At 43.3% G+C, this 27,696-nt stretch overlaps 1 protein-coding gene across 1 annotated transcript in view; it reads right to left on the bottom strand.

The window, feature by feature from the left end:
• Positions 1-27,446, bottom strand: part of KLHL6 (kelch like family member 6) — a 56,512-nt gene extending 29,066 nt beyond the window's left edge. Inside the window, exons 1-2 of the mRNA XM_061414586.1 lie at positions 26,871-27,446; positions 6,345-6,510 (exon numbers count right to left, since the gene is read on the bottom strand). Coding sequence (XP_061270570.1) covers positions 6,345-6,510; positions 26,871-27,157 — 453 coding nt within the window. The 5' untranslated portion in view covers positions 27,158-27,446. The remainder of the gene's footprint in view (positions 1-6,344; positions 6,511-26,870) is intronic.
• Between the last annotated feature and the right edge of the window lie 250 nt (positions 27,447-27,696).

The raw sequence follows: 27,696 nt of genomic DNA, 5'->3' as shown, positions 1-27,696 counted from the left end.
AGAGGGACACGGAAGTAGCTGAGAGTACTGGCAGACTGAAGAGGCCTTGAAAACAGGACAAGGAAAATGAAAAATGACCAGCAAGGACTGATGACCAGAACCAGATGGATCTAAGGACTTTCAGTTGATGCCAGGAGGGAAGGGGTTGATGATCAAGAGAGAGACTGATGGGAATATAGACTTTCAGCAGGTGCCAGCGTGAACCGATGATGCAAATGACCATGGTAAGCCTGGGCCAGATACCTCTTTATACAGTGTCCTTCCACAGTGTAAATGCACCCTGGAACTATCTGCTGCTGCTGCTGCTGAGTCATTTCAGTCATGTCCAACTCTGTGCAACCCCGTAGACGGCAGCCCACCAGGCTCCCCCGTCCCTGGGATTCTCCAGGCAAGAACACTGGAGTGGGTTGCCATTTCCTTCTCCAATGCAGGAAAGTGAAAAGTGAAAGTGAAGTCGCTCAGTCGTGTCAGACTCTTCACGACCCCATGGACTGCAGCCCACCAGGCTCCTCCGTCCATGGGATTTTCCAGGCAAGAGTACTGGAGTGGGATGCCATTGCCTTCTCTGCTGGAACTATCTAAGCAAGCCAAATCCTGAGTTGATAAGGCTTTCCCGAAGTGAGTTATCATTACGTTGACTACAGTTTCTGCCACTGGTAGAATGGGGAGCTCAGAACAGAGATTAAGTTCAAGATTAGAAAACTAACAGACTGAGAAAGACAAATATATGATATCACTTATATGTGGAATTTAAAAAAATGTTACAAATGAACTTATTTACAAAACAGAAATAGACTCATAGACATAGAAAACAAACTTATGGTTACCAAAAGGGATGGCAGGGTTGGGAGAGAGACAAATTAGGAATTTGGTATTAACATATACACACTACTATATATAAATATAGGGCTTCCCAGGTGGTGCAGTGGGTAAAGAATCTACCTGCAATACAAGAGATGCAGAAGACGTGGGTTCGATCCCTGGGTCAGGAAGATCTCCTGGAGGAAGGCATGGCAACCCACCCCAGTATTCTTGCCTAGAGAATCACATGGACAGAGAAGCCTGGTGGGCTACAGTCCATAGGGTCTCAAAGAGTCAGACAGAGCTGAAGCAACTGAGCGTGCACGCACACATGCCACACCAATGGCCTTTGACCCAAGGGCCATCAGTGTCAACGGGCCAGCAACTCATCAAGTGACCTCCCGTGAAAAACCTTTGTCCAACACCAACAGTGGTGATTGGCTTGGTCAACTGAATTCTCACTTCTGCCTTTCTGGACTGGGAAATCCTCAGAGGGAAGCAATCGATGTTTAACAGGAAGAGAGTAAAAGGCAACCTGAGAAGAGAATCAGAAAATTAGAGAGCAGCTGAGTCACATCAAAAGTGTGACAATTAAGAAACCTTTACTACAAGCTGTGGTGGGGAAACCAAGGTAATCTGATTCATGCTGACTTCAGTCCCACTGTCAGGGTGGTATAGACTTCTGTGGAGGTTCTAACATGACGAAATAAAATGCCAGCTCTGGCATACTTTCCCTGGAAGGTAGCCATTACTGTCACCCTAATTTTACAACTTAGAAAGCTGAGTCTCAGAAAATTTAAATAACTTGTCCACAGCCACACAGAAAACACGTGACTGAACTTGGATTTTTTTTGGAGGGTGGTGTACTGGGTCTTAGTTGCAGCACTTCAACCTTCATTGAGGCATGCAGGATTTTTTTTTAAGTTGTGACCTGTGGGATCTAGTTCTCTGACCAGGGTTTGAACCCAGGCCCCCTGCATTGGTAGCATGAAGTCTTAGCCACTGGACCACCAGGGAATTCCCTGAACTTGGATTTAAAGCCAGGTTCTGCCTAACTCCAAAGCCCATGTTCCTTCTGCTCTGCCACCCTGCCTTATAAGAGACTATTACAGATAACTGTATATGTTTGACATCTAAAGAAATCCCCAATGATATTATCCAGCATTGAAAAGAATAAGACGGCTCTACACATCCTGACTTGTAACAACCTCCAAAAATTATAGTGAAGCCAAATAAAGCAAGACATCAAAATGGAGGGTTTACTATGCCAACACTTTTGTTTAAAAAATGGAAGCATGGGATAATTGCATTGAAACATGTATAATATCATATATGAAACGAGTCGCCAGTCCAGGTTCGATGCATGATACTGGATGCTTGGGGCTGGTGCACTGGGATGACCCAGAGGGATGGTACGGGGAGGGAGGAGGGAGGAGGGTTCAGGATGGGGAACACGTGTATACCTGTGGTGGATTCATGTTGATATATGGCAAAACCAATACAATATTGTAAAGTTAAAAAATAAAATAAAATAAATAATATTTTAATAGAAAAAAAATGGAAGCAATGAATGAGGGTAATATATGCACATTTATCCTGGTACATACATAGAATAGGAAGGATAGCAAAACAGGAGGAAGAAAATTATCAGTGAAGATGGCAAATGTTTCACTGTATCTCCCTATATTTCTGATTTAGAATAGATATGTTTTATCTATAAAAAAATAAATAATATTTTAAAAGCACAGAGTGATTTCAACAACCTATAAACTTCTGTTCCTTATGGTGCCTCCAGGCATGAAAATATTACCAGTTTTCTATGTCTGATACTTTAAAGAAAGTATCCAGAAGCAATAGCAATCAGAAAGTGGGTTAAATAGATGTCCAAAAGCTCACAGCACTCTTTTCTTATTTTCATAAGAATTAACACTCATAGGAAAATTAGTAAAATAGCCTCAGAGAGAAACTTATTATTTTTTGCCTAGAAAGTAAATGAGATTTGGAAAATTTTGAGGTGAGGGATTATCAGAATAGGAGAATCAACAATAAACAAAGCCTGGGACTGCCCTGGTGGTCCAGTGGCTATGACTCCATGCTCCCAATGTAGGAGGCCTGGGTTCAATCCCTGATCAGGGAACTAGAGCCTGCATGTTGCAACAAAGATTGAATATCCTGCATACTGCAACTAAGACCTGGCATAGCCAAATAAGTATCAAAAAAAGTGGGGGCCTCCTTTGTGGCTCAGTGGTAAAGAATCCACCTGCCAGTTCAGGAGACAAGGATTCGATCCCTGATTTGGGAAGATTCCAAATGCCGTGGAGCAGCTAAGCCCATGCACAACAATTGAGCCTGAGCTCCAGAACCCTGGAGCCACAACTACTGAAGCCCACGTGCCCTAGAGCCTGTGCTCCACAACTAGAGAAAAGGCTGTGCCGCAACAAAGACTCGGTATAGCCAAAAATAAATAAATAAATAAAATTTTATATATAAAAAAACAATAAAGCCTGCTCTACTAGCATATCTCCGTCCTCCTCTCCAAACTCTCTCATTAAATCTCATTAAACTTTCCATTGAAGCTCACCACTTGAGGGAAAATGAAAAGAAAACAAAGACAAAGAGGAAACAACTGTATGCCAAAATAATTTCCAGATATATTAAAAATTTAGGTATTGAACCTTTAAAGGTAACAAGACTAATGAACTTGTGAGTCAGTACGTAATCAAGCAATGGGGAAGGTCATTCTAAAAATGCACACCAAAGGCAAAAACCATCAAAGATGTGATCAACATTATCTGACTAAATACTAGTTTTAAACTTTGTACATTAAAAAACTATAACTAAAAATTATGAGTTATACAATCAATGGAAAATATTTGTAATATTATCACAAAAGATTATTTACGATCTAAAGGGTTTTTATAGGTCTTGCTTGGAAAATCACCCCAAACTGAAAGGAGAACAAGAAACAGAAACACAAACTCCATCCTCAATGAAACCAAGAGACATCAGTAACCCCAAACCACACAGTATGAAGACTGGTAAGTGACTTTGCTGAGACAAGAGAGGGCACACTAAATATGTCCCTCAGAACCCCAAAAAAGCAGGAATATTAAAGTCTCCCCAAGCCAAGAATTCCAGGATAAATGGAGGCTGACAGCAGGGAATTGGTTTAAGAAGTTAAGCCTTCTGCTTATCCTTCCTACTGCTTGCAGTCTAACAAGATTTATCCAATGGAGAAAGGTTCTGGACTCAGGGACACCAGAAGCTGAAGGAGACACATGAGGACATCTTACTTAAAGTAAAGGGGTTAAGTAAAGATTTACACACACACACACGCACACACACCTCTATATACCCTGTCTCTCCTATCTTCTCTTTCCTTGGTGTTCCTTGGTTTGGCTGTTTTATTGACAAGGAAATTGGGGCACAACAAAACTGTGAAACACACCCAAAGCCACACAGCTGGTAAGCAATGGAGCTGGCATTTAAATCCAGCAATCTGGCTCCAAGCTTTGCTCTAAGTTGCTAACTCTCTCTGTATAAGTTACTGTACAAAAAAGGACCTGAAGTCTATACAGCAAGGAAGCTGCTATATTGTCTCTGAACAGAAGGAAGTTGTAGGTAATTTTTATGGTTTTTTTTTTTTTTTTTGCTTGTTTGTATGGGTTCCTAATTTCTGAAGTGAGTTTGTATGTTATTACAATTTATAAATATTAAAAAACCGCATTTTGAAAAACAACATTATCTCTTCAGCCTATCATACAGGACCAATTTTCACTTAGTGGGAAAAACAGAAGACCTGGTTACTAGATCCAACTGTCACTCCAAGCACATAGTAAGTGCTCAATAAAATTTATATTCATTAAGCATCTACTTTGGTGTCAGACACTATACCTGAAGCCATAATTGCTATTACTGTTATTACTGTCAGTGTTACCTGTCCATCTTTAGACAAGTCAACTACCCTTTTTGGGTCCCAGGAAAGGAGATTAGCATGAAGGTAACAATGACAACTGTGGCTTGACTGAATAATGGTGAATGAGGTGATTCTCTCAAAGTTAGTGGTCCTTTGGGAGGCATCGGTGAAGAGAGGATACTTGCCTTGTAAGAGAAAGTTCTGAAAAAGCATAAAAGCGGAACTAGATCCATGACACAAGAAGGATTTCCCTGAAGTTAGATTGGCAGAATAGAGGGTAGAAGGGATGCTGAGCATGAGGTTGCTAAGCCCCTCCCTCCACACAACAGGATATTTCCCTGCCAGTGAATAAGGCTGGGGGGTTAAGCAGACAATGACAGATAAGGGCAAGGGGCTAGGTGTACAGATGGTAACAGACTTGGCGACATAGCCAGATAAGGTGTGACTAGTCCTTTGGGAAATAACTTGTTCTGTATCTTTAAAATACCCTGAGGAAACTGAGACAATAAAATTGGTTAACCCTGCAGAGATCCATTGCTTAGAATCATAGTACCTTTTCATGGTTGATTTTTCTCCCTTTTTCCACTTTCCTTCCCTTTGGGCTTCTTAAATCTGGCCTCAACTCCAGCCTCAACAAAGATAATCCCATTGTCCCTGATCTCTGCCCTAGACCCCACATTCCCAGACTCTGTTTTCTGTCCCTTTCCACTTCTGACCTACTGATTATCCAAGAGTATGCCAACTTCCAAACTCCCAGACAAGATCTGATGCTCGTCTCCAGTCCCTGGGAATGATCTTGACCTGTCCCTGGACTCTGTTTATCATAAATTTCAACATCCTCAATGGGAGAATCTCTGTCATAACCCAATGAAACTGAGTTCAAAGTGTAATCTTAGACCTAGGCAAAGATGGTAACTCAGGATGGAACTCCTATGATAATTGTAGACACAATTGACAGAAGCTATGGGTCTAATTATTTTATGAAACTAAATATAATTATTATAATCAGACAGAAACATAGTTAGATGTAAACAATAAGACAACTTTGAGGGTTCTCTATTTATCTTTCATGATACCCTTCATGAGAAGTGCTCTTCTTCACATCCACCACAGATTGCTGACCAGTGAAGTTCCTGCTTCCCCTGAAGTCTAGACACTGATCCCTGAGAGGCTGCATGTATAGTGGAAAGTAGGTGGCCTCTGGGCTCAGAAAGCCCAGGGTTCAAATTTCAGCCTTGTCACTTATTCGCTATGTGCCTAAATTTACCCACCCATTAAGTGGGAGAAAGTGACTACCCTGGGTTGTGCTAAGGAGTAGAAGGTACAGATATGAATTGGTGACTGCAGCTCCCCCACATCCCCCGCACTCTAATTATGCTTCTGTAAATCATAGTCATTGTTCCTGGAGTCAGGAACCAAGTATAGATTCTAGGCACCAAGCTCCCCTGGCTTCATCTCATTAAGGAGTCAGTGACTCAGCTCACCATCCCTCGGGACATTTCAAGTGAGCACAGGCCCAGCTGCGTGTGCCCCAGGTACAGGCCTGGGCGCCAGACCAGGCAGATCTCCAGAGAAGTGCTGCTTTCTTCTCTCCAGAGGAGAGCACGGGGCCTGTTTGTTCACACACCTGGAAAAGGTTAGCAGCTTCCAGGACGCGCTGGACATTCTGTTTGGTGATGAGCGCCTTGCTGGTGTACGTGTAGTCCAGAAGAGTGTGCATGGTTTCCGCATCCACCCCTTTGATAATGATCCTCTTCTCATACTTCTCCTTCAAATCATTGCAGAACATGGCCCTGGGAGAGAGATGTGTGAACATGAGTCCAACTGAGACCCGTGGCTCCAAATCTAAACAGACTCCCTTCAGACCTGTCTGCCCCGGTGGGACAGCAAGGTGCGCAAGGTCCGGACCCGGAGTGATTGTTGTCTGTCCCTCAGTGCCCGGCACGCACCAGACGTCCCGTGAGTGCTTAGTGAACTGACGTGTCCTGCTCTGCTAGGCCCAAGTGTGGTTCCCAAGTCAGTCTCAGACCTCAAGGGACACCAGGAGCCCTACTGGCTCACCTGGCAGGATCTAGAACTATTTTATACTGGCTCAAAGTGTGGGGTTCTTCTGGAGGCTTGTGACAATGCCAAAGCCTTTTCCCAGAAACTGTACTCACTGAGGCAGGATCCACCAGGAGGGAGCCCTAGTGACAGAATGTACTTTCTAGAAGGGGGACTTGCACCCCAACACCGAGGGCACTGTATCTCTAAATTCTCTTCCTGCGCCCTTTGCCACACCTCCTATTTATCTCTGGAAATCACTGGCCAGTTTCTTTCTGCTGTTTGCTCATCTACAAAACAGAGGTGACTGCTTGTGATTTTCTAGGAACAAACATCAAAAAATCAGAAAGAAAGACATTGAGAAAAGAGAGAAAAAGAAAGAGAAGGAATTACTTGACCAGTTGACTTCTTGAACCTTTTGTTTGCGCCAGTGAGATCTTCTCCCCTGGGTCTCCCTCTGTCCTTCTTCCTGTCTTTGTTTTCATCATAACAATCCCCTCCCCTTCTTCTCTCCTCCCTCAACTGGCCTCCTCACCCTTCTCCCCTCAGAAGATGACAGCATGACCCAGACAGTAAATGTGAATTCTGTAAAGTTAACAAATCCCAGGCTGGAATCAAAGAAGCAGTGATGTCCTTTGGACAGATAACTAATTTACACGCCAATTTTTTCAGCCGTAAACTCTCTTGGCCAGAAGGGCACAGAGTCATGTGTGGAACCACACACCTTGTAAAGTGTGATCATGAAGCCCTCACCTTGCTGCCTCCTGATTCCATAGAGGACTCTGCCATCACAGCAAACACACAGTTCCTTAACTCAACCTGCCTTCCTAGGAGGAGTTGGACAACCTCATTCCCTAAACCTCCCTTTGAGTCTCTATAGCAGAGTTACCTGATAGAAATCTGATGCAAGCTATATGTGTAATTTAAAATTCCCTAGCAACCATAATTTTAAACATAAAAAAATGAGATAAAATTAATTTTAATCTTTTATTTAACCTAATACATACAGAAATATTATCACTTCAACATGTAGTAAATATTTTTAGCTACGAATGAGATAATTTACATTCTTTTTTTTTAATACTAAGCCTTCAAAATCCCTCATGTATACTTTACACTTAAAGCACATCTCAGTCCATACCAGCCATAATTCAAATGTTCAGTAGCCACATGAGGCTAGAGGTGAGTCTGTTAGGCAGTGCAGCCCTAAAACATTAATCCTGAACTCTGCTGTTGGGTCACCAAGATCTGCAAACATCTCAGGGGATAAAGTCAATGTCACCCACATGAATGTCATATACATGAACACATGGGAAATAGAACATTTAGATGGAGAGGGTGGGCAATGATAATGGGGTCAAATGAAGCTTCATGTAATTAAGGCAGCATATCACTGGAATCCTACCCAGGTGAAATTTAGAAATACCCCTTCACCTGATACGTGATTTTAAAATTAGTAAAAAGTGATTTTGTTGAATCTGAATGATCTCATACATTCTAAGGAAAATTGAAAAAGTCTACTCTGCTCTAGACATGTTTTGATATTAAATGAGATAGGTATATAAATTGTCTAATTAAATGCCTTGTACTTTGAGGGGCTCTTATGCATTTTGCAGGTCCCAGATGACATAATTATATGGGCTCTCTGAGATCATTTGGACTCTTGGTGGGGCTATTACTGCTAGATACAACTTCTGAATTCTCTCTTAGAATCTGTCACTGAACAACATCCTGCCCCAGTTCAGCTAATACATAATTGGGTGTCTGAATCTCCCAGAAACCAGCCCTCAAGAGCTGGTGATGTATTAGGGGTATGTAGGAGGGAAGATGAGGAGGGGAGGAGGCCAAGCAAAGCAAAAGTCATACAGAAAATCACTTTGGCCTAGTCCTGCAGGACCTCTGAAGAAGACATTCCAGAGTAGTCCCAACAAGAGGCAAAGTTGGGCTGTGATACTCTGGCACCTCTGACAGTTACAGGCCACTCCTGGAGGAGGTCAATTCTCAGGCCCCTCTGGGTTTTGATGTGTGTGGGTGACAAGCACTCTGCACAAGCAGAGTGACCCCAGGAGCCTAGGGAGGGCGGGAAAAGCACTGCAGTCCTGGCTGTTGGAAGGTGGAGAGAGCTGTGAGATGCTATCTCACCATGTCACAAGTGAGCAAACCTTGGTTTCCTTCTCTGTAAAATGATTAACAATAGTCCCTACCCCAGTGAGCTTCTGGGAAGGATAAGACAATACTCACAAAGAGGTTGGAACAATAGCTAGCACTCACTAAGGCAAGGCATCTCTGGCTGGTCAGGGAGATACTTGGAGCAGATGGCCAACCCCACTCTATCTCACAACCCTGGACCTGCCAGCATTGGGCTTGCTTCCAGTCAGGTCTCTGCACAGCTGTCTACCACCCATCCAGCCTAGAATTAGGGCCAAGGCTGCTCACAAACTGGCCTAGGGACATTAGCATGGTGTGGGCACACAATAGGAGCTCAATAAATGTTCATAGGAGAGAGAGGAAGGGCGTGCTGTAAAGACTATGTCTTTAGACACAGAGCCCCCTTGGAAGTTTTTTCTTTTGCCTTGTTTGGGTCCGAAAGTGCCAGCATTTCTCTGCTTTTCTCTGAGACTTTTTTCACTGATTTTCTGCCACTTAAATAAACTCTCCTTGGCCACAGACACCATGCTGAACACAGATAAGATGAAACTAAGGAGAAAACTATATATTTCTCATAGACCAAACTCCTAGGCCTGCTGCTGCTCCCTGGGAGATAAACGGAAACACTTTGGCAACGTTGTGACCCCATAAAGGTCCACAACCCGGGCAAAGTGGGCCCTAGCTTTCCACTTTAATAACAGTAATCTCCCACAGCTAGATTTATAGCATTTGTAGGCCAAACAGCAGAATCTCTTTTGACTATTATATCCATTCTAAAATTTATTTATTTATGGCTGTGTCAAGCCTTCGCTATGGCTCACAGGCTTCTCTCTAGTTGCAGCACACAGGCTCAGTAGTTGTGACACACAGGCTTAGTTGCCCCTCGGCGTGTGGGATCTTAGTTCCCCAACCAGGGATCGAACCCACCACGCCTGCATTGGAAAACGAATTCTTAACCTCTGGGCTTCCAGGGAAGTCCCTAACATACCCATTTTATAGGTGACAGACTGAAGCAAAAGTTAAGTGAATTGACTAAGACCCTACAGGTTGTCAGCAATAGAATGGGACCCAGAACCTAGGGACTTTGATCTGGTGCTCACCAGTGCACTAACATCAAGGAAAACAGCAAGAGTTCAAGGCCATCTTTAGGGGATCAACTAGTGTCAGCATTGAGTGAACCAGGCCACATTTTGCTCCCTGAGAGCACAGCTAGGTTTGTTGCTAACCATTTATCCCTTAGCTTCTGCAGGAAACAAAATCTTTGTGTAATAAAAATACTTTCTAGACAGACACCAAGTCTCTTGAGATTCTTGTAAAACAGAGGTAGCTATGAAGATCCTCTTTTCACAGTTAGAAATAGTCTCACCATAGGGAATCAGTTGCCCAATACTTCAGCAGTGAGTCAGTGCCGACCCCAAAATAGAGTTCATCTCCCACAATAGCCATGGAAATAACCATGGGCCAAAGTCTCCTGTAATGAAGTCAGGCCATGGCCCCATCCTTCTGTCTGGGCTTCGCTCCCCTCCAAGCTCTGCCAGCCTCACTCCTGACTTTATTCAGGTCTCTACTCGGATGTCACTGCCTCAGGGTGACCGTCCCTGACACTCAGTCTAAAATAATCACTCCCTAATGTCATCTCCATTGTTTTTCTTCACGATCCTGTACCAACCTGAAGCTATATTACACATCTATTGTTAATGAGTTTAATAATTGTCTCTCTGCTAGAACATGAGCTGAGTGAGGACAGGGGCTATGCTGTGCTCAACACTATATCCTCAGGGCTAGAATAGTGCCTGGAACCTAAGGAGACATTCAGTAAATATTTGGAGAGAGAATAAATGAATGAATGACAGCAAACTTGTGCTTCTAGATCTTCCATGTTTGCTTTTGACAGGGCTCTGCCCCTCCAAAAATTATGAAGCATTCTACAGGATGAGGCCCAAAGAGACCTGCCCATTGAGAACACCCATCACACCCCTGAGTCCAATGCCTGGAGCTTAAAGAGAACGCACCCACACCAAAACTTCCCACTCACAAATTCAGTAAGCTCATGTTCCAACAGCTCCTAAATGTCATCCATTCAGAATTTTCAATCAGCCCAACTTTGCTTTGGTTCCTCCCACCCTCCAGGCCTCCACACTTAACTTCCTGCCTCCTGAGGCTCTATAACCCCAATCACAGTACTATAAGCAAATATCCACCTCCATCACCACCCCCCTGTCTTTCCTAGACCAGCTACACCCATGTTGCCCCCATCCTGTTCTTCTTCTAATCCCTTCACCATCACATTTATACCAAGAACTAACTCCTCTGCATCAGTGAGGTATTCAGGGTTGGAATAGCTCTAACGTTGGTTGCAAACTGAGTTAAATTCTACTTAAGGATATTTGTATTCTTATAGCTGATTCACATTGTTGTACTGCAGAAACCAACACAATATTGTAAAGCAATTATCCTCCAGTTAAAAATTTTTAAAAAGGATATATGTCAATATGCATACAACTGGCCAAAAATGTTTTTTAAATTAGCAATCATGTGCTGCTCAATGAACACTATATTGTTAAGAAAGGATTTTTGAGGGACCTCCCTGGTGGTCCAGCGGCTAAGACTCTGCTCTCCCTATGCAGGGAACCTGCATTCAGTCCCTGGCAGGGAAGTAGATTCCACATGCTCCAACAAGAGTTTGCATGTGCAACTAAGAATCCTCATGCTTCAACTAGGAATTCGCTTGCTGCAACTAAAGATCCCACATGCCACAGCTAAGACCTAGTGCAGCCGAATAAATAAATATCTTTTAAAAAGAAAGGATTAAGTAAACCCAATGTGGCCAAAGGGGTTTCCTCTGCAAAGGAAACACAGAGTCAGCGGAAGCAAGGGTGACCCTAGCATTGGATGACATCACTGTCTATGGTCCCCAGCACCTCTAAGCTAAGGCACCAAACCTTCCACCTGCCATTTCCTAGACAAAAGACCTGTGTAGACATGTGGCTCAGCCCAGTTTCTGACCTCAGGCTATTCCCTAAACCCTACGATGTAGACCCTGTCCCAGCACAGGAGTCCTGCCCACATCCCTGGCCTGCAGGCACTCCAGCCTCAAGGATGATGGGTCTCAAAGTATATGCCATGCATGACTTGCATCAGAATTCCTGGGTTGTTTATTAAGAAAGCAGAATTCTGAACCCCACCCACCCTAGACCTTCTGAACAAAATTTCTGGCAGTGGAGCTGGGAATATAAATGTTACTCAGCTCACCCAGCCCCCACCCACAATTGTTTAAAATCACTGCCCTAGAGAGAGGTCACCTCATTTCCCAACTCAATTCCCCTTGGCTAATCCCGAGAAGGAGACTGGACTAAGGTCCAGGTCAAGGAAATAACTGGTTGTGGTTCTGGGACAGATACACCCTTGAGAGTCTTCCCTTCCTGTAGTTTCTTTTTCTCATCTTCTGAGATCCAGACCTCCTAGAATTCCATGAGGCCTAAGGCTGCCCCCTACATTGGGAGTTTGCAGGGCAGGAGTAGTACTCCTCCACCATTTCCCAACCTGGTGGGGATTCAGATGGAAGCAGGCCTTGTCCTGGCCTCTTAAGTCTTTCTCTACCTTAGCTGTTTAGACAGGGCCCCTGCAGCTTACATTCAAGTACCACATTTCACTAGACCTAGGAGTTCTGAAACAGGATGTGGTGGCAAAGCCCTATTAGTAACAAACAGTGTGCAATTCCTTGTTCTTATCTGCTGCACACATGTAAATCTCATATACCTGGAGGGGTGCCCTCAGAGAAGGATTTGGAGGTTCATGGCCATCTCTCCTTCCACTCTAGAGAAATGACCAACAGTACTCTGCTGTCTCTCTTCAGGGCCTGGAGTCAGCTCCCTGAATTCTCAGCTGCTCCCTCAATATTTTCTCCAAACGAACAGACAGGCTGGAACCCTGGAGCCGCCCCCACCTGACTCTAAATACCATCAGACCTCAAAAGAACTGTCTCTGCCAAGCCCCTTGCCCAAGTTCACCACTCCTTAAGGACGCTGCACATGTACCTCTATGGAACTGAACACCAGCCTTGTTTCTATAGAAGCAGCCCTCCCATCCCTACTGGACCACTGCTGAGGCCTCTGCATGGCATCGATGGCCTCAGCCCATCCAAATTTACGACAGAAAGAAGGGCTTGTACTGACCTGCAGGTCAGGCAGAATACACATCGGTCATCCATTTGCCATTTTTGTCTTTTCTGAAATTTTGTCACTGAGAAAGGCAGGATTACGATTTTTTTCCTTCCAGATTGAGTTGGCATAGTATATTCCTGGTTATCAAAATACTCATAGCTTTGGGACTTTGAAATGGTAAAGATTCATGATATGTGAAACAGCATGATATACAACTGTATGGTCTTAATTACATAAAAAGGGATGCTTAGTTGTGAAAATACACAAATGAGACCTAGAAGGACACATCAAAGGACACATCGGTAAACCGATGGCAATTATGAATGACTTTGTTTTTAGCTTCTTGTGTTTTTTTATTTCTTGTTATGCACATGTTAACTTTTAAGAAATACATGTTATTTTAAAAACCTTAAAACAACAGCATCAGTCACAGCAAATGCTTGTGGCCAGAATTCAGCAATGATTCAGTCACAAAGATATAATGGAAGTTCTTATTTTGGCTGCCCAACATCATTGCTAGTCATTTTAGGAGGAGTGCTCAGATTTTCCTTTGAGGAACTATCCCTCCTCCAATACCAGTCTGGGAGGGTTGTATGGAACTAGTCCCACCTCTTAGACTAAGGTTAGCACAGTCCATATGTCTTCCAAGCCACAGTGCCTGGGTCACAGATGGGCACACGAAGAAGCCAGTTCAGTTGAAACCAATTCCAGAACTTTCTCCAGAATTATTGGGAAAGAGAAACTCTCTTCCCAGTGGGGCTACTGAGCTGAGAGAAATAAAAGTTCTGAGAGGCTAGAGACCTTCTTGCTTCCACGTGTGAAGATCCCCTGAGAGAGAGACCAACACAAAGGAGAGTAGAAACAAGAGACAGTGAAACTGGTGACATTATTTGAGCACAATGATCCAACCAGCCCTGAAACCAATACCCTTGGACTTTCAAATCATGTGTGGAAATAAATTTTTTTTCTATGTGCTTCAGCCAGTCTGAACTGAGTATCTGCCATTTGCAATGCAGAATCCTGACAGATACAACTGGACAAGAGAAATCCTGAATAAAAAATGGGACCAAATGCTAAAGAAGATTGTATAACAAGTGCCCAGAAAAAGAAACATTAAAGTACTCTCAATGTTACTACACACTGCCCTTCACAGTCTGATCTGCGTACTCTGCTTCCCCATCCCATAGCTAGAAATTTCCAACACGTGCCTCTGTTTACATCAAGACTCTGGGTTACAGACAGGACTCTGTACATTCTACAAGGCCTTTTTTTTTAAATTATTAATTTTATTTATTTATTTACTGGTCTGTGCTGCGTCTTCACTGGTGCTTAGAGCCTTCAGTGGTTGCTGCATGGACTTTGTAGTCATGGCGCACAGGATTAGTTGCCCTGTGGCATGTGGAATCTTCCCGGAGCAGGGATCACACCCGAGTCTCCTTGCATTGGCAAGCAGATTCTCAACCACTGGATCACCAGGGAAGTCCCATAGAGCCCATTTTTACTGTGCCTTTTCCCTCTATTAGATTCTTAAGGATCTTAGAGGCAGGAGTTGGATTTTATTTCTCTCTCAATTCTTATTTACTGGCCTATTGTTGGATGGATGGAGGAAAAGGAAACTACATATGCAGTCCTGTACTCGGTCCTGTAGGCCAAGTGAACTCCCCTTGTCTCCAAACCCACGTTTCTCCTCTAACTGCCATGAGAATAACTAACAATAACCTTCAAGACTGATTGATGGGAGCAAGGTATGTGTGTGAAGAGCTCTGTGATTCTAGTGATTTTCTAGTGATTCTCCAAATTGGGACTCCAGTCCCACGGTGTTTATCCTAAGCCCTGCTACCCAAGATTTTACATTACAAAGCATGGTGATTGTTTTTCATCTTAATTTGCTTTGCACATCTTTCATCTCTTTGGCCAAAGGTTCCCCTGGCTTCCCCTAAAGAAACACCACTTCCCTCACAACCCTCTTCAGTGAGATCTGCTCTGATTCTCACTTCCCTTGAGCTGGGAGCAGAGTCAGCATTTGCGCTTGCTGTCTACTGCCACATCCTGACTAGACTGTTGCCCTGGAGGCTCCTTATCACCCTCTTTGCCCAAACATTTTCCATCTCAGCCCCCTAGAACCCCATGCTGGTTTCTTATGGCCTCCATGCTATTTTCCAGAAATCGAGGCTCAGCTTCTGCTTTGTGAAATTTTTCTGAGCACTCCCTGGCTCTGACCGCTTAAAAACATGCAGAGTGGTCCCAATCCTCACCCCGAGGAGATCAATTGTTGAGGCTTCCCCAGTCCTAAAAGTTATCCATCTTGTGATAGGACAAAGATGACTCTACACGTGCTCCAGACTTCTCCCGCCACAAGCTGCCAAAGAGGAATATGGACCTCCAAGACTGTTCTTTGGGCTTTTATGACACAGAATCCAGGGGAAAGGGGGAGGGCGAAAGATGTTCCAGCTGCAGATGGAGAGGAATTTTGAAGCAAGAAGTGAAGAAGTTCCTTCAGGCTGGGCTACCCTCAGGGCCACCCAGATGTGGTCAGATTTGGGATGGACCTCCAGCTGCACTTGCCAAGCTTTGAGCCCTGATATGGACTGCTACAGTCCCTAGGGAAAGGAGCACCTATTTCTAACTGGTCTGCCCGGATAAGACTTTTTAAAAATTCATACAAAGATATCCAAAAAGCCAACAGGTATCAAAGATGTGCATAAGAGAGAGGGGAATGGGTATGGTGTGTGTCTCCCTCAAAGTGTTTGAGAAAGAAGTTCAGAATTTGAGTTGACTTTGATATCGTTTGTTCTGTATCTGGGCTCTGGCCCACAATGGAGTGGCATGGGTGGGTGAAGGATTGAAAGAGTTAAACTGCCTTCTCTTTCTCTTTCCAATCTTGAAGCTCAGAGAAGTGGGGTTTGTCTTCCAGTCCCCAAGCCTTATTTTCTTCTTCCCCTTCTCGCCAACCAATGGCACCCTCTTCCTTGTTGTCTGGCTGCCCTGAGGGCCCTCAGAGAGGACTCTGAATGTCTCTTGAAACTGTCTCCTTATCCCCACTGCCTTAGCCTTAATTCCAACCTAATCTTCTCTACCTGTAATTTCTGCAGCCACCTGAGGGTGCCCCTAGGTCAGGACCTCCACATCACAGCCCAGAGGGTTATTTTAACAGAGAGACTGGATCACTTTCTCACTTTCCTAATTAAAACTCTTCCCTGGCTTCCTACTTCCTATACATTCCAAAATTTACATCCTAAAATTTACATTCCAAAATTTCATCCTAACCCAACAAACCTTTCATGGTCACCCCTGCCCATCTCTCTTGGCCTTATTGGCCCTTGAAATATTCTTTACTCCAACCCTACCCTTCTTCCTGTGGTCTTATGCTTAGGCTGCATGACAACTGTAACCTCTAACCCTCCCCTATCTCTATGTTCACCCATCTGTTCTCTACATCTGCATCTGTATTCCTGCCCTGCAGATAGGTTCCTCTGGACCATTTAGCTGATGAATGGATAAAGAAGAGGTGGCACATATATACAATGGAATATTACTCAACCATAAAAAGGACTGATATTGGGTCATTTGTAGAAATGTGGTTAGACCTAGCTAGAGTCTGTCACAGAGTGTAGTAAGTCAGAAGGGGAAAAACAATCATATATTAACACATATATGTGGAATCTTTGTCGTTTCGTTTGTGTGCTGGGTCCACCAACCTCACCTTCTTGAAATTATTCATGAGACATAAACCCTCCCCTAACACCCCCAACACCAAAATGCCCTTTATATGCCAGCCCCCTGCAAGTCTGAGCTTGCTCCACACAACATATGATCTCTTGACAACAGGCAGCTCTTACTTGACCCCAGACCTGAGTCATTATATGCAAAATTGCTGATGGTTACTTTTTATAGATTTCTGAGTGTCTCCTCAGAAAAAGGCCATGATGCAACTTTTGGTTTGATTGTGTTTTAGAGTCATAACAGTATCAGCACTCCTGCGATTATTGTAGCCTTTCCAAAAATGTTACATGTATTAAAAGAAAAAAAAAAAAATCCTTACAGCTGACAGAGGATATGTAGGTTGGCTAAGAGATATTCTTTCATAACAAAGGAAATTTATCTTTTTATACAGAAATGGCCTCTCTGAAAGAACTGGAGAGGGCTTATACTAAAGCAGCAGAGGTGTTATAAAACACAAACTAACACAAAAAATAAGAAGATAAGAACTAAGGGATTAAAGTAGGAGAAGACTATATCACAGAAACCTAGGCTAAGGAAACCTAATGTACTGAGCTTCCTGACAATCAAAGCAAATCCAGAAGTGTAACGGGTTGGTTAATTAAAAAGTAAGCCAGGATCTGTTATCTTTATTTAATGGAAATGTACTTTTCCTTTGGTCCAGTTATCCCTATTCTTTCTAGAAAATGCTCTTCCTCCCACCCAGGTTCTACCCCAATCATGTGGTTAAAATAGGAGCTCTCACCATTTTACTGACCTCTCTGTCTTTTTCGTCACACACACACACACACGCACACCTGTCTGTCCATCAGTGGACTCCTGAGCTGAGCTGGGGTGACTGTCATGCCCCATATCCCTGCCAGTGATTACTCTCAGATTGGGTAATTGAATGGAGCTGGGTCAATCAGTCTTTCCTGGGGACTTTCCAACTGCAGCTACCCCTCAGCGCTCTCTGGAACAGAAACCGAGAGAAGTGAGATTCAGAGCCGCCAACAGGCAAATTCCACATCGTGAGGCTGCAGTGCACCTGAGCAGCCCCACCTGAGCGCCAAGCGAGGGTGGGAAGGGAGCTCCCTGACTGCTTCCAAGGCCTTGTTCCTCTTCCTCCTGGGCTCTGCTGCCTCCCAGCCCTTCCTATGCTTTGGTTATGTGGCCAAACACCTTCCTCTTTTGCCTAAGCTGGTTAACTTTGAGTTTCTATCCCTCACAGCCCAGAGAATGCTGACCGCTATAGAACACTGAGCAATGGCATGGATGGTGAGCTCCAAGGTGGTTTTATCAAAAGCACAGATATTCTGCATCTGGCCCTCTCATCTCAGGGGCTGTTTGGTGTTTACTATGTTAGAATCTAGCTCTGTAAAGGCATTTTCATAGAGGGACAGTTACATATCCATGTATTTGATTCAGAGATAAAGGTCAGAACTTGAGATGTAAATGACGAAATTATTTCTCTGTGTGTTTTAGTTGAATGCTAAATGGAACATTATTCAAAACTGGAGAAGAATATTTTTTTCTCTTCCTGATTGAAAAAGATCCCTATGCCCTAGATGCTAGGGTGGAAGTGACAGAGATGACATTTTATTGAGAATTCAAAAGACCTGATTGCACTCTGCCCTGAGACAGCAACCCCTGCCAGCATCTTTCAAAGGTCTGCAGAAGTCACTCTGTGGGCACGGCACATCTGTGCCCAGAGGGTCACATGAATGGCCTGTCGAATCCACAATGTTGTGAAGCATTTTGGATTTCCTAACTGCTCCTTCTAGTTTTTCCTGTGGTGACCACGCTTTATCATCCTTCCCTTTTCTGAAGTTGTGCAATAGACTCCTGACTCTTTGAGTACTTCCTGCTCTGACCAGGATGCCACTTAATCAGTGACAGAACCTGCAGGAGGAATATCAAGTTTTTATTCATGTCAAACATTTACAGGGTGTCTGCTTCTGCAGCAGCAGCTCATCCCACTTTCAAGCTGATTCCAGTTCCATGTAAGATGGATGATGCCTTCACGCCACACATTCTCACAGGTATGTACAGTTGCTGTTGCTGTTCAGTTGCTCAGGCATGTCTGATTCTTTGTGAACCCAAGGACTGCAGTACACCAGGCTTGCATGTCCTTCACATCATCCAGAGCTTGCTCAAACTCAAGTCCATTGAGTCAGTGATCTCATCCTTTGTCATCCCCTTCTCCTCCTGCCTTCAATCATTCCCAGCATCAGGGTCTTTTCTAATGAGTAGGTTCTTGGCATCCAGTGGCCAACGTATTGGAGCTTCAGCTTCAGCATCAGTCCTTCCAATGAATATTCAGGACTGAGTTCCTTTAGGATTGACTGGTTGGATCTCCTTGCAGTCCAAGGCACTCTCAAGAGTCTTCGCCAACACCACAGTTCAAAAGCATCAATTCTTCAGCATTCAGCCTACTTTATAGAATGCAAAGGACTACCTACAATTTGGAGGGAAAGGAGGAATAAAAATGCAAGTAATGGTCCTCTTCTCTTCTAAGATCTCAGAAACTTTATTTCTGATGCATATGTGACAACGGCAGTGAAATTCCCTAATACTTGTTTAGCTCATATTACTTTAAGCCTTGTTCTATATCTAATGTAGGCCTGTCACATAGTAGCTGCATGTAAAGAATCCTTGGCATTTTTTGGTTGCCCAACACCTGAAACCCTCCCGAGGTGTGGCACAACTCTGTTTGAATAAGATGGTGTGTGGCACAGAAGCCACTTCCCTATCCAGAAGCTACAAAAGCTTGATGCTCACTTTCCCAGCTTCTGTCACAGCTAACAACCTAATGTGTCTAACTCAGACTTGACCAATCAGATAAACCAACCCCAGGCTCTGAACTGGGAGCTGGTAACACAAAGAGGCAGAAACAGAGAACCTATTCTAGTAGAAGCAGCAGAAATAGCAGCAGCCTCTGGTTTCCCAAGACAGCAGTGGAATCGTGCCAGGGGCCACAGCTGTGCTAGCATTGGCTTCCAAGTCCTCCTCACCATGGGTTTGAAGTGGCTTTAGGCTCTGGTCCTGGACACTGCCTGGCCTCCCTTTGCTGTTGTCTGTTTTCTGAGTTTGGTACTCTAGCCTTCGGGAGGAGTTACCTACATAAATCCCTTCCCAAAAGAGTCAATTGATTTCTATTCCTTGGAACTAAGAAATCTGACTTATTGCCAGGAATAAAATGTTGAGAGAAATACATTTATAAATGAATCCATTTTATTATGTGTATGTCAGACTAACTCACCCGGAGAGGTAGATGCAAATCATCAGCTTCACTGTGTTGTTGATAATTTGCTGAGCCTCAGAGAAGCCAAACAATTTCTCCAGTATTGCACAGCCAAGAAGTGGCAGGGGAAGGACTCAAATGCCAGTGACAGAACCTTGAGATGGTGTTCTTTCCACTCTGTCAGCACTTACCAATTCCAGCCCCAATGATGTCCCATAGGGTCTGAAGTCCTGTGCTTTCAAAGCATGATGTCTCTTTACCTCACACCCTGACCTGCGTATTTATTTCTAACTTGGCCCTTTGACCCAGGCCAGTACCCTCAGGCATGCTGGGTCTCTGCTACCAGGATCTGTCAGCTCAGCCCCCAGACTCAAATTGGGTGAGCATTCCTACTGTCTGCCTATGCCTGTGTGTATATGCACACAAAGGCAATAATTTTTACATCTTCTTGTCATTTTCAGCTTATGTAGACCACACTTGTGCATGGAAGGGAGAGGGAGTTAATGGTCTTTCACAGGCAATGTCCTAACGGCCATATTTCTGCCCAGTGGAGAGGTCTACCTTCAGGTTGGGTCCCAATATGGAAACCATTCTTCCTATTGAAGTGAATTCCCTGGAGGGTGAAATGGAGACAAACACTATCAACTTGTTATTTAATTGCCAATATTTTGAAGATTAAATCAAATAAAAAAGAATCCAACAAAGTTCCTGGCATGTGATAAATACTCAAAAAATGTTAGTTTTCCATTTCCAAACTGTGAAAAGTACTTAATGTGTATGTATGCTTAGTCACTAAGTCGTGTATGTTACCCCATGGACTGTAGCCCACCAGACTCCTCTGTCTATGGGATTATTCTGGCAAGAGTACTGGAGTGGGTTGTCATTTCCTCCTCCAGGGGATCTCCCCAACTCAGGGATCGAACTGCACATCCTAAGTCTCCTGTATTGGCAGGCAGATTCTTTGCCACTGAGCCATCTGGGAAGCCCTAAGTACTTAATACAAGGTGTTTATTACCACATACTTTATAAAAACAAAATTTTGAAAGCAACCTATATTCATAATGAATGATTTTCATATTATGCATCTGTTAAGAATGATAGCTAAATAAATAAATAGTATTTATGAAAACTATGGAGCACTATAGGCTAAAGATAACAAGAAAAAAGGGTGCAGAACAGGACGCAGATCATATGGAAACCATGTTTACAAGTATAAGTATGTAATATAAGTATAAATTCATTGGAAAAGACCCTGATGCTGGGAAAGATTGAGGACAGGAGGGAGAAAGGGACAAAGGAGAATGAGATGGTTGAATGGCATCACCGACTCAATGCACACAAATTTGAGCAAACTCTGGGAGACAGTGAAATACAGGGAACCCTGGTATGCTGCAGTCCATAGGGTCACAAAGAGTCAGACACAACTGAGCGACTGAACAACAACAAGTAAGTATAAAATATGCAGGAAAAAAGGTGGAAGAACCACCCCCAAAATGAAAATTAACTTTATCAGAAAATCTCCTAACCCCTTACCGCAAAATCTTGCAGCCAGATGTGCTCTGGCATTCAGAATTGTTTGGCTTTTACCATATCATGAATACTACATAGCACCTCCAACACTCCTCAGTTCAACACATTAGCACGCACCTCAGCAGTGAATATATGAATAGTTGTCTTAAGGAAAATAAAGAGTCTAAGTAGCCTCCTCTCAGTTCAGAAGCTGTCTCTTCACCAGGTGAGTGGAGTTCCAGTTAGATTTGGTGATCAAATAAATTATGGAAAACTTTCCCATTTTTAGCACTTTGGGGATTTTGAAATTGCAGGTAAGAGACTATAGATCTATAGTACTTAATTATTAACCACCATAATGGTTCTGCCAAAAGGACAATATTAAAGGTGTAAAATACACACCCCAATGCTAGAAGTACAGTTATCAGTTCATCTGAGTTCCCCAGCAATGCCCAGTGTGGCAGTAGCAATCCTCGATGTTTTTGCCATTAGCCAGATTTTAAATCCAGACTCAGACGGCTGTAACTCATCTTTGTTTATTCTATCACCTGCACTTGCTGGCTCCTTTCTAGATAGTTTACATTATTATGGAGAAAACGCCAAGAATTACATCTAAACAGAGCTTAAGAGTAAAGCCCAGTTTACCCTTGACCCCCTTTCTGCCATCCAGTAATTGGCTAATATAGAATAATTATTAATAAACTGTACCCACAATACCCTTCCCATTCCTGGCCTTGGGCTTGATTTTTGTAGCTAGTGAGTAAAGTCCCCTTATCACAGCCTCAGGGAACCAGACCCACAGACGGAAGTACTGAGGTACAAGGCAGGGCCAAGTCCAAGCAGAGATTTCAGGCATCAGCAGCAACAAAGGAGCTTGCTGTTGGTAGCCTCAGCCTGGAAGCTTATATATTCACATAGGAAGAGTGGCTCATCACGTAGGACTAAGAGTAGCCTGACAACCCCTCCCTACATCACTGGTACTCTCCTCCCTCTGCCAACCCTGGGAATCACAACACTGTTGCCCTCATGGGTCAACATCAGAATTTGCCATATTCTGCAGTGAGATGCTCACCTGCAAACGGACAGAAGCACTGGCTTAAATGGAGATCATTCGATAAGTGTGGCCTGGTATGCAGGATGTACAAGCCCTTCTAAGGACTTTGATTTGGGGAAGGGTCCAGAAGGAAACACAAATGGCAGCTTAGTCGCAATCTTATAAAAGACACCAGAAGTCTTATAAAAGTTTTGGAAACATTGTTATAAACGTTAAACCTGTACTTCCCTAATTTTTCCTAAGCTTTATTCTCCCTCACCCTTTTCTCAGCCTCAACTCTAGTGTTTTCCCAGCTTCCTCATTCCACTCTAGACTTTTAAATAGGCCCCCAAAGGGAACTACATCGTCTGAGTTACTAATATAGTCCCTATTTACAGCCACTGTGTTTACACAAGCAGCTAGACAGTAGCTGGGGAGCAGGTTCAGAGAAGCTGTTTGGGATAATGGGAGTGATAAAAATGCTGGGGGTGGATAGAACTGACAGATCTTCTGATGCATTGGACCACATGAAACATGACCATGGAGAGGCTGTGAGCAAAAAATACCCCGAAAACTAAGCAAATGGAAAAAAAAAAGAGTGAGTTATTAGGAAAGACAAAAAGTTTTATAAGAAAGAAAATGTAACTGTAACATACAATTTGGCTCAACAGAAAACAATGTATTCATGGGTATAATGTACACTTTTAATACAAATGTATCAAAAATGTGATAGTATTATACTGAGAGATTATAGGTAAGGGAGATGGGTTTAAGTGCTAAATCCTTATCAGACACACTAGAAAATTAATGAATGATGTCTAACATTGAAAAATGAAAGAGCAGTATAAGAATATTTTATATAAATATAAATATAATAACAGAAGAAACAGTAACAGCTAAACATTGAAAATGGTGGACTCTAGTGACCAGAACTGACAGGTGGAGGAAATGAAGAGGAATTTTTGGTTTTCATTATTAGCTTTTAAATACTATTTGACTTTCTGTTAAGTATTTGCATGTAGTATTTTGATTAAAATAATTTTTTATAAAAATAAATTTTATTTGAAAGGCTATGAAATGATGGTTCACAGAAAATCCCATTGATGGAGGAACCTGACATGCTACAGTCCATGGGGTCATGGGGTGTTGGACACAACTGAGCACAAAAGAACTGCAGATGACCCTTAAACATATGAAAATATATCTGGGCTTCCCTGATGGCTCTGTGGTAAAGAATCCGCCTGCCAATGCAGGAGACATGGGTTCCATCCCTGGTCTGGGAAGACCCCACATACCAAGGAACAATTAAGCCCATGCGCCACAACTGTTGAGCCTGAGCTCTGGAGCCCCGGACCGCAATTACTGAAGCCCATGCACCCAAGAGCTCGTGCTACTCAGCAAGAGAAGCCACCACAATGAGAAGTCTGCACACCACAGCCATAGGGTAGTCCCCACTCTCCCCAGCTAGAGAAAAGCCCATGCAGCAGTGACGACTCAGCACAGCAAAAAATTAACTGATTCACTGAAAAAATTTTCAAAAACATACAAAAAAAAAAAAAAACCAGATATTTGACCTTATCAAAATAGAGACATGCAAATTAAAACTACCTTGAGATACTATTTCTCATCTATCAGATTGGGAAAAACCCCAAAGTTAGATGCTATCCTGTTCTGGGAAGGCTGTAGGGAGCTCAAAATTATTGAACCCCTATTAAGAAGAATTTGGCAATAGCCACTAAACTGCAGCTGCATTTCTCTTTGACTCAGCAAACTCTCATCTAGAAAGGCTCCCCCAGACATTCCTGCATGCATATGAAAGGACATAAAAGATTATTCATTATAACATTGTTTGTAATAGCAAACAATTAGAAACAATCCAAATGTATGTCGATAGGGGATTGGTTAAATAAATGATGGCTCCATCACTGAGTGGAAAATATTTATATTCTCAATGAATAAGAAAAAAAAAACCTACAAAATTTTACAACCAGCTTCAAGCCCTCCAGAGCTCAGGGGGCTATGTCGGAAGCCTCTCAGACAGAGCAGACTCTCTGGCCTTCTGAAGCCTGACCATAAAAGGAACTTGGCTCCCAGGCCCTTTCAAAATCTTAGAAACAAGCCAGGCAGTGAGGGAATGTAAGACTTGATGTCAGTCTTGGGTCCCAACCCCACTTGGGCACTGTGTTAACTGAGACACTCCAAGCTTGGGTTCCTCATCAAGAATTGGGGAGACAATTCCCCACATCAGGGGGGCTGTCATGAGGATTAAGTGGGACAGTGTATGTGACACAGGTGGCACAGGGCTTTACCTACAATAAGTGCTCAACAACACAAGTTATTTTAAACAGTAGCACTGGAAAAAAAGAATCCTGTCTCCGGGATTGCATTCATTATAGGGGGACAGTCACCCTGGAAATACTAAGATAAGAATCAAAAAAAAGAATGGAAGGAATTCCCCTTCATGACCAGGCAGTTTGGGAAGAGACTTGTCATCCACTGGCAGACACATTCACCACGTGGCTGCCTCCAGCTTTTCATTGCCCTATGGCTGTCTCTGGGGCTGGCACACACTCTCCCGCACACACTCTCCCTAAGTATTCTAGATCATCAGGCTTGGAAGGACCTGAACCCAAACACCTTCTGTTTGGACTGAGAAACCCCAGAACTAGAGAAACCAGTGATGTACGCAAAACCACATAGCTGGCAGTCCTGTTTCGTAGCCAGGTAGAGTGGCTAATGAAACTGGTAATCAGGTACATGTTGTATGATTGCAGTTTTCTAGTGACTCAAAGCAAAAAGAATAAACCTGAAAGTGAGTGCTCAGCACATACATAGGCTAAATTGACTTTCATTCATTTCTGAAAGGGGTTGTGATCAGTGTGAAAGCATATGGTCGATACTGGTGGAGTAAGTAATGTGTTTATCTAAGTCAACCCAGCCTTATGGCTGTGCCAACGTGTTACCTTTTACATGCTTCTAGTGGAGTAAAGCCTCCAATTTAGGGGCAGTTTGTACTGCAATAAAAACAAAAATTTCTAGAATGTGCCCAATCTGTGCTCCAGCAATGACTAGATATGTCATGTTGGGTTTCCATTTCCTCATCTGTAAAAGGGCATATCAGGCACTTTCATCATGCTGTTGCAAAAATAAAATCAGATAACTGCACATAGAGACCCTACTTCCTACAAACCCAGATATCCCCTTGCCTGTTCTATATACGGGACCTGATCAGTTTCACAACAGCATATAGACCTTGCTCTTTGAAGTCCAAAGATTTTCCCCTAAGCATCTCAAAAAATAAAATAAAATACCTTCCATGATATTTACATAAGTAAATAGCTTTTAATTTCCTCAGCCAGAACCAAGAGTTAAGAAGAATCTTGATAAGAAGAATTACAATTTTTATTTCTTCTTCAAGTTCCCCAAATAACTTTTGCATCCACATTTCCCTTGGAAACTGGTTCCCACCATGTCTACATTGATCTGAAAAACTCTGGATCCAGCCAAATTCACAAGGTTCCTGATTCTCCCACATTCCTTCCCCCAAGAATTTGCTCACTACATGGTTCTTAGCTGAAATAGACTGAGGTGAAGAATTTCAACAGAGATATATCAAGCATTTACTAAATTCTAGGCACTGTGTGAAACTCTTCCCTCTCACATTTAATTATGACAATAATCCTGAGAGATAAGCATCAGTGTTCCCATCTTACAGACGACAAAACAGGAACTCAGAGCATTAAATTACTTGCCTTAAGTCCGGGCTCAGGAAGGGGCAGAGTGGGTTGGAACCCCGATCTCTAAGTTTGTTATAACTAGGCGTCTCTAACTTCTAAAGCACTTTTGTAACTGCTTTCCCTTCCCACCCTACTCCCTACACAACAACAGAAGCCCCTGCTTTTCAGCAAGTCATTGGCTAACTTTAAGAATGGCCACATCATTTTTTCTCCATGTCTGTTGGTGAACAAAGACAGCATTATGTTTCCAACACAGTAGTCAGGTGCTGGGGGAAAAAAAAATCCCATAACTTCAGTAATCTTCCACCCTCTGGACTAAGACATATACACATTAAAGCTCACCATAAGGTATAAACATTGCTTTGAAATGATGCAAGCTCTCTTTTAGTAGGACTTAAATTCTAAACTCTAAGGTTTATTAGCTTCCTTTTTTGTACATATCTTTAATAGACACACAAACCTAAACAGATAGACTAACTGTCAATACAACAGCCAACCAGTTCAATCGGGCTGTCACATCAATTCAGATTTCCCTTACGACCTGCACCTGATTTGACTCTGGTCCTAGGCTGCTGACCTGAAATAGTTGCTGGCCGCGGCAAGCACCACGCGGTGGCAGGAGAATTCCTGGATGTCCACACACAAGATGACGTCGGTCAGAGCGTTTTCCACTCGCAGGGTCTCCAGGCCATTCTGCAGAATTAAGGAGAGTCCTGTGTCGTCAAATTTTACCTTATCCCCATTTAAGATTTCTACCAGGTCTCCCCTTTTCTCGGGGGGCTCATCTGTAGACAGTGCCAAGGGCCCTTCCAAACTCTTCTCTACCACGTCGTCCATGGTCCAGGTGCCCCTTTGTCCTGCCATCAACACTCAGACTGAAGGAGCGCCCAAGTTTCAGGCAGGTCACATTGCAGAAGCTGGGCGGATTTCCTGTGCAGGGCCCTCCACTTATCACCAGCTGTCACACACACATAACAGGAAGTCTCGCACTTTCTCATCCTGTTACTACAAACGCCAGTAACTTCTATTCTTCTTCTTTCTGCAATCATCACAAGGTTAGAAATTACTTAGAAGGGTGTGTAGGAAGGGGCTCCATAGAAAAGGAGTGGCTTCTCAGAGTCTTTTATTAGTGCCGTGTGGCTATTTTGGCCCACCTCCCCCATCATATCCGTGATCAGGAAGCCTCTGGTTCTGGTCATTACATTTGTACTTCCGGTGCTTCTATATCCCAAGGTGTCAATGACGGAATGGACATGGGACATTCTAAATCCTCTTCCTCCTTCCATCCAGGAGTCCGGGACCCCGTGATAAGACCCCCACTCAGTTCCTCAGGAACCTTGGAAAGCCCTACGTAGCTCTGACATTCTTATTTCTGTCAACACTGCGTGTCATCTGTCTTTGTC

This window comes from Bos javanicus, chromosome 1 (genome assembly GCF_032452875.1).
Source record: "Bos javanicus breed banteng chromosome 1, ARS-OSU_banteng_1.0, whole genome shotgun sequence".
NCBI classification, from domain to species: domain Eukaryota; kingdom Metazoa; phylum Chordata; class Mammalia; order Artiodactyla; family Bovidae; genus Bos; species Bos javanicus.
The sequence above is the reverse complement of the archived record's forward strand: the minus strand, read 5'-3'. Positions and strand labels throughout refer to the sequence as shown.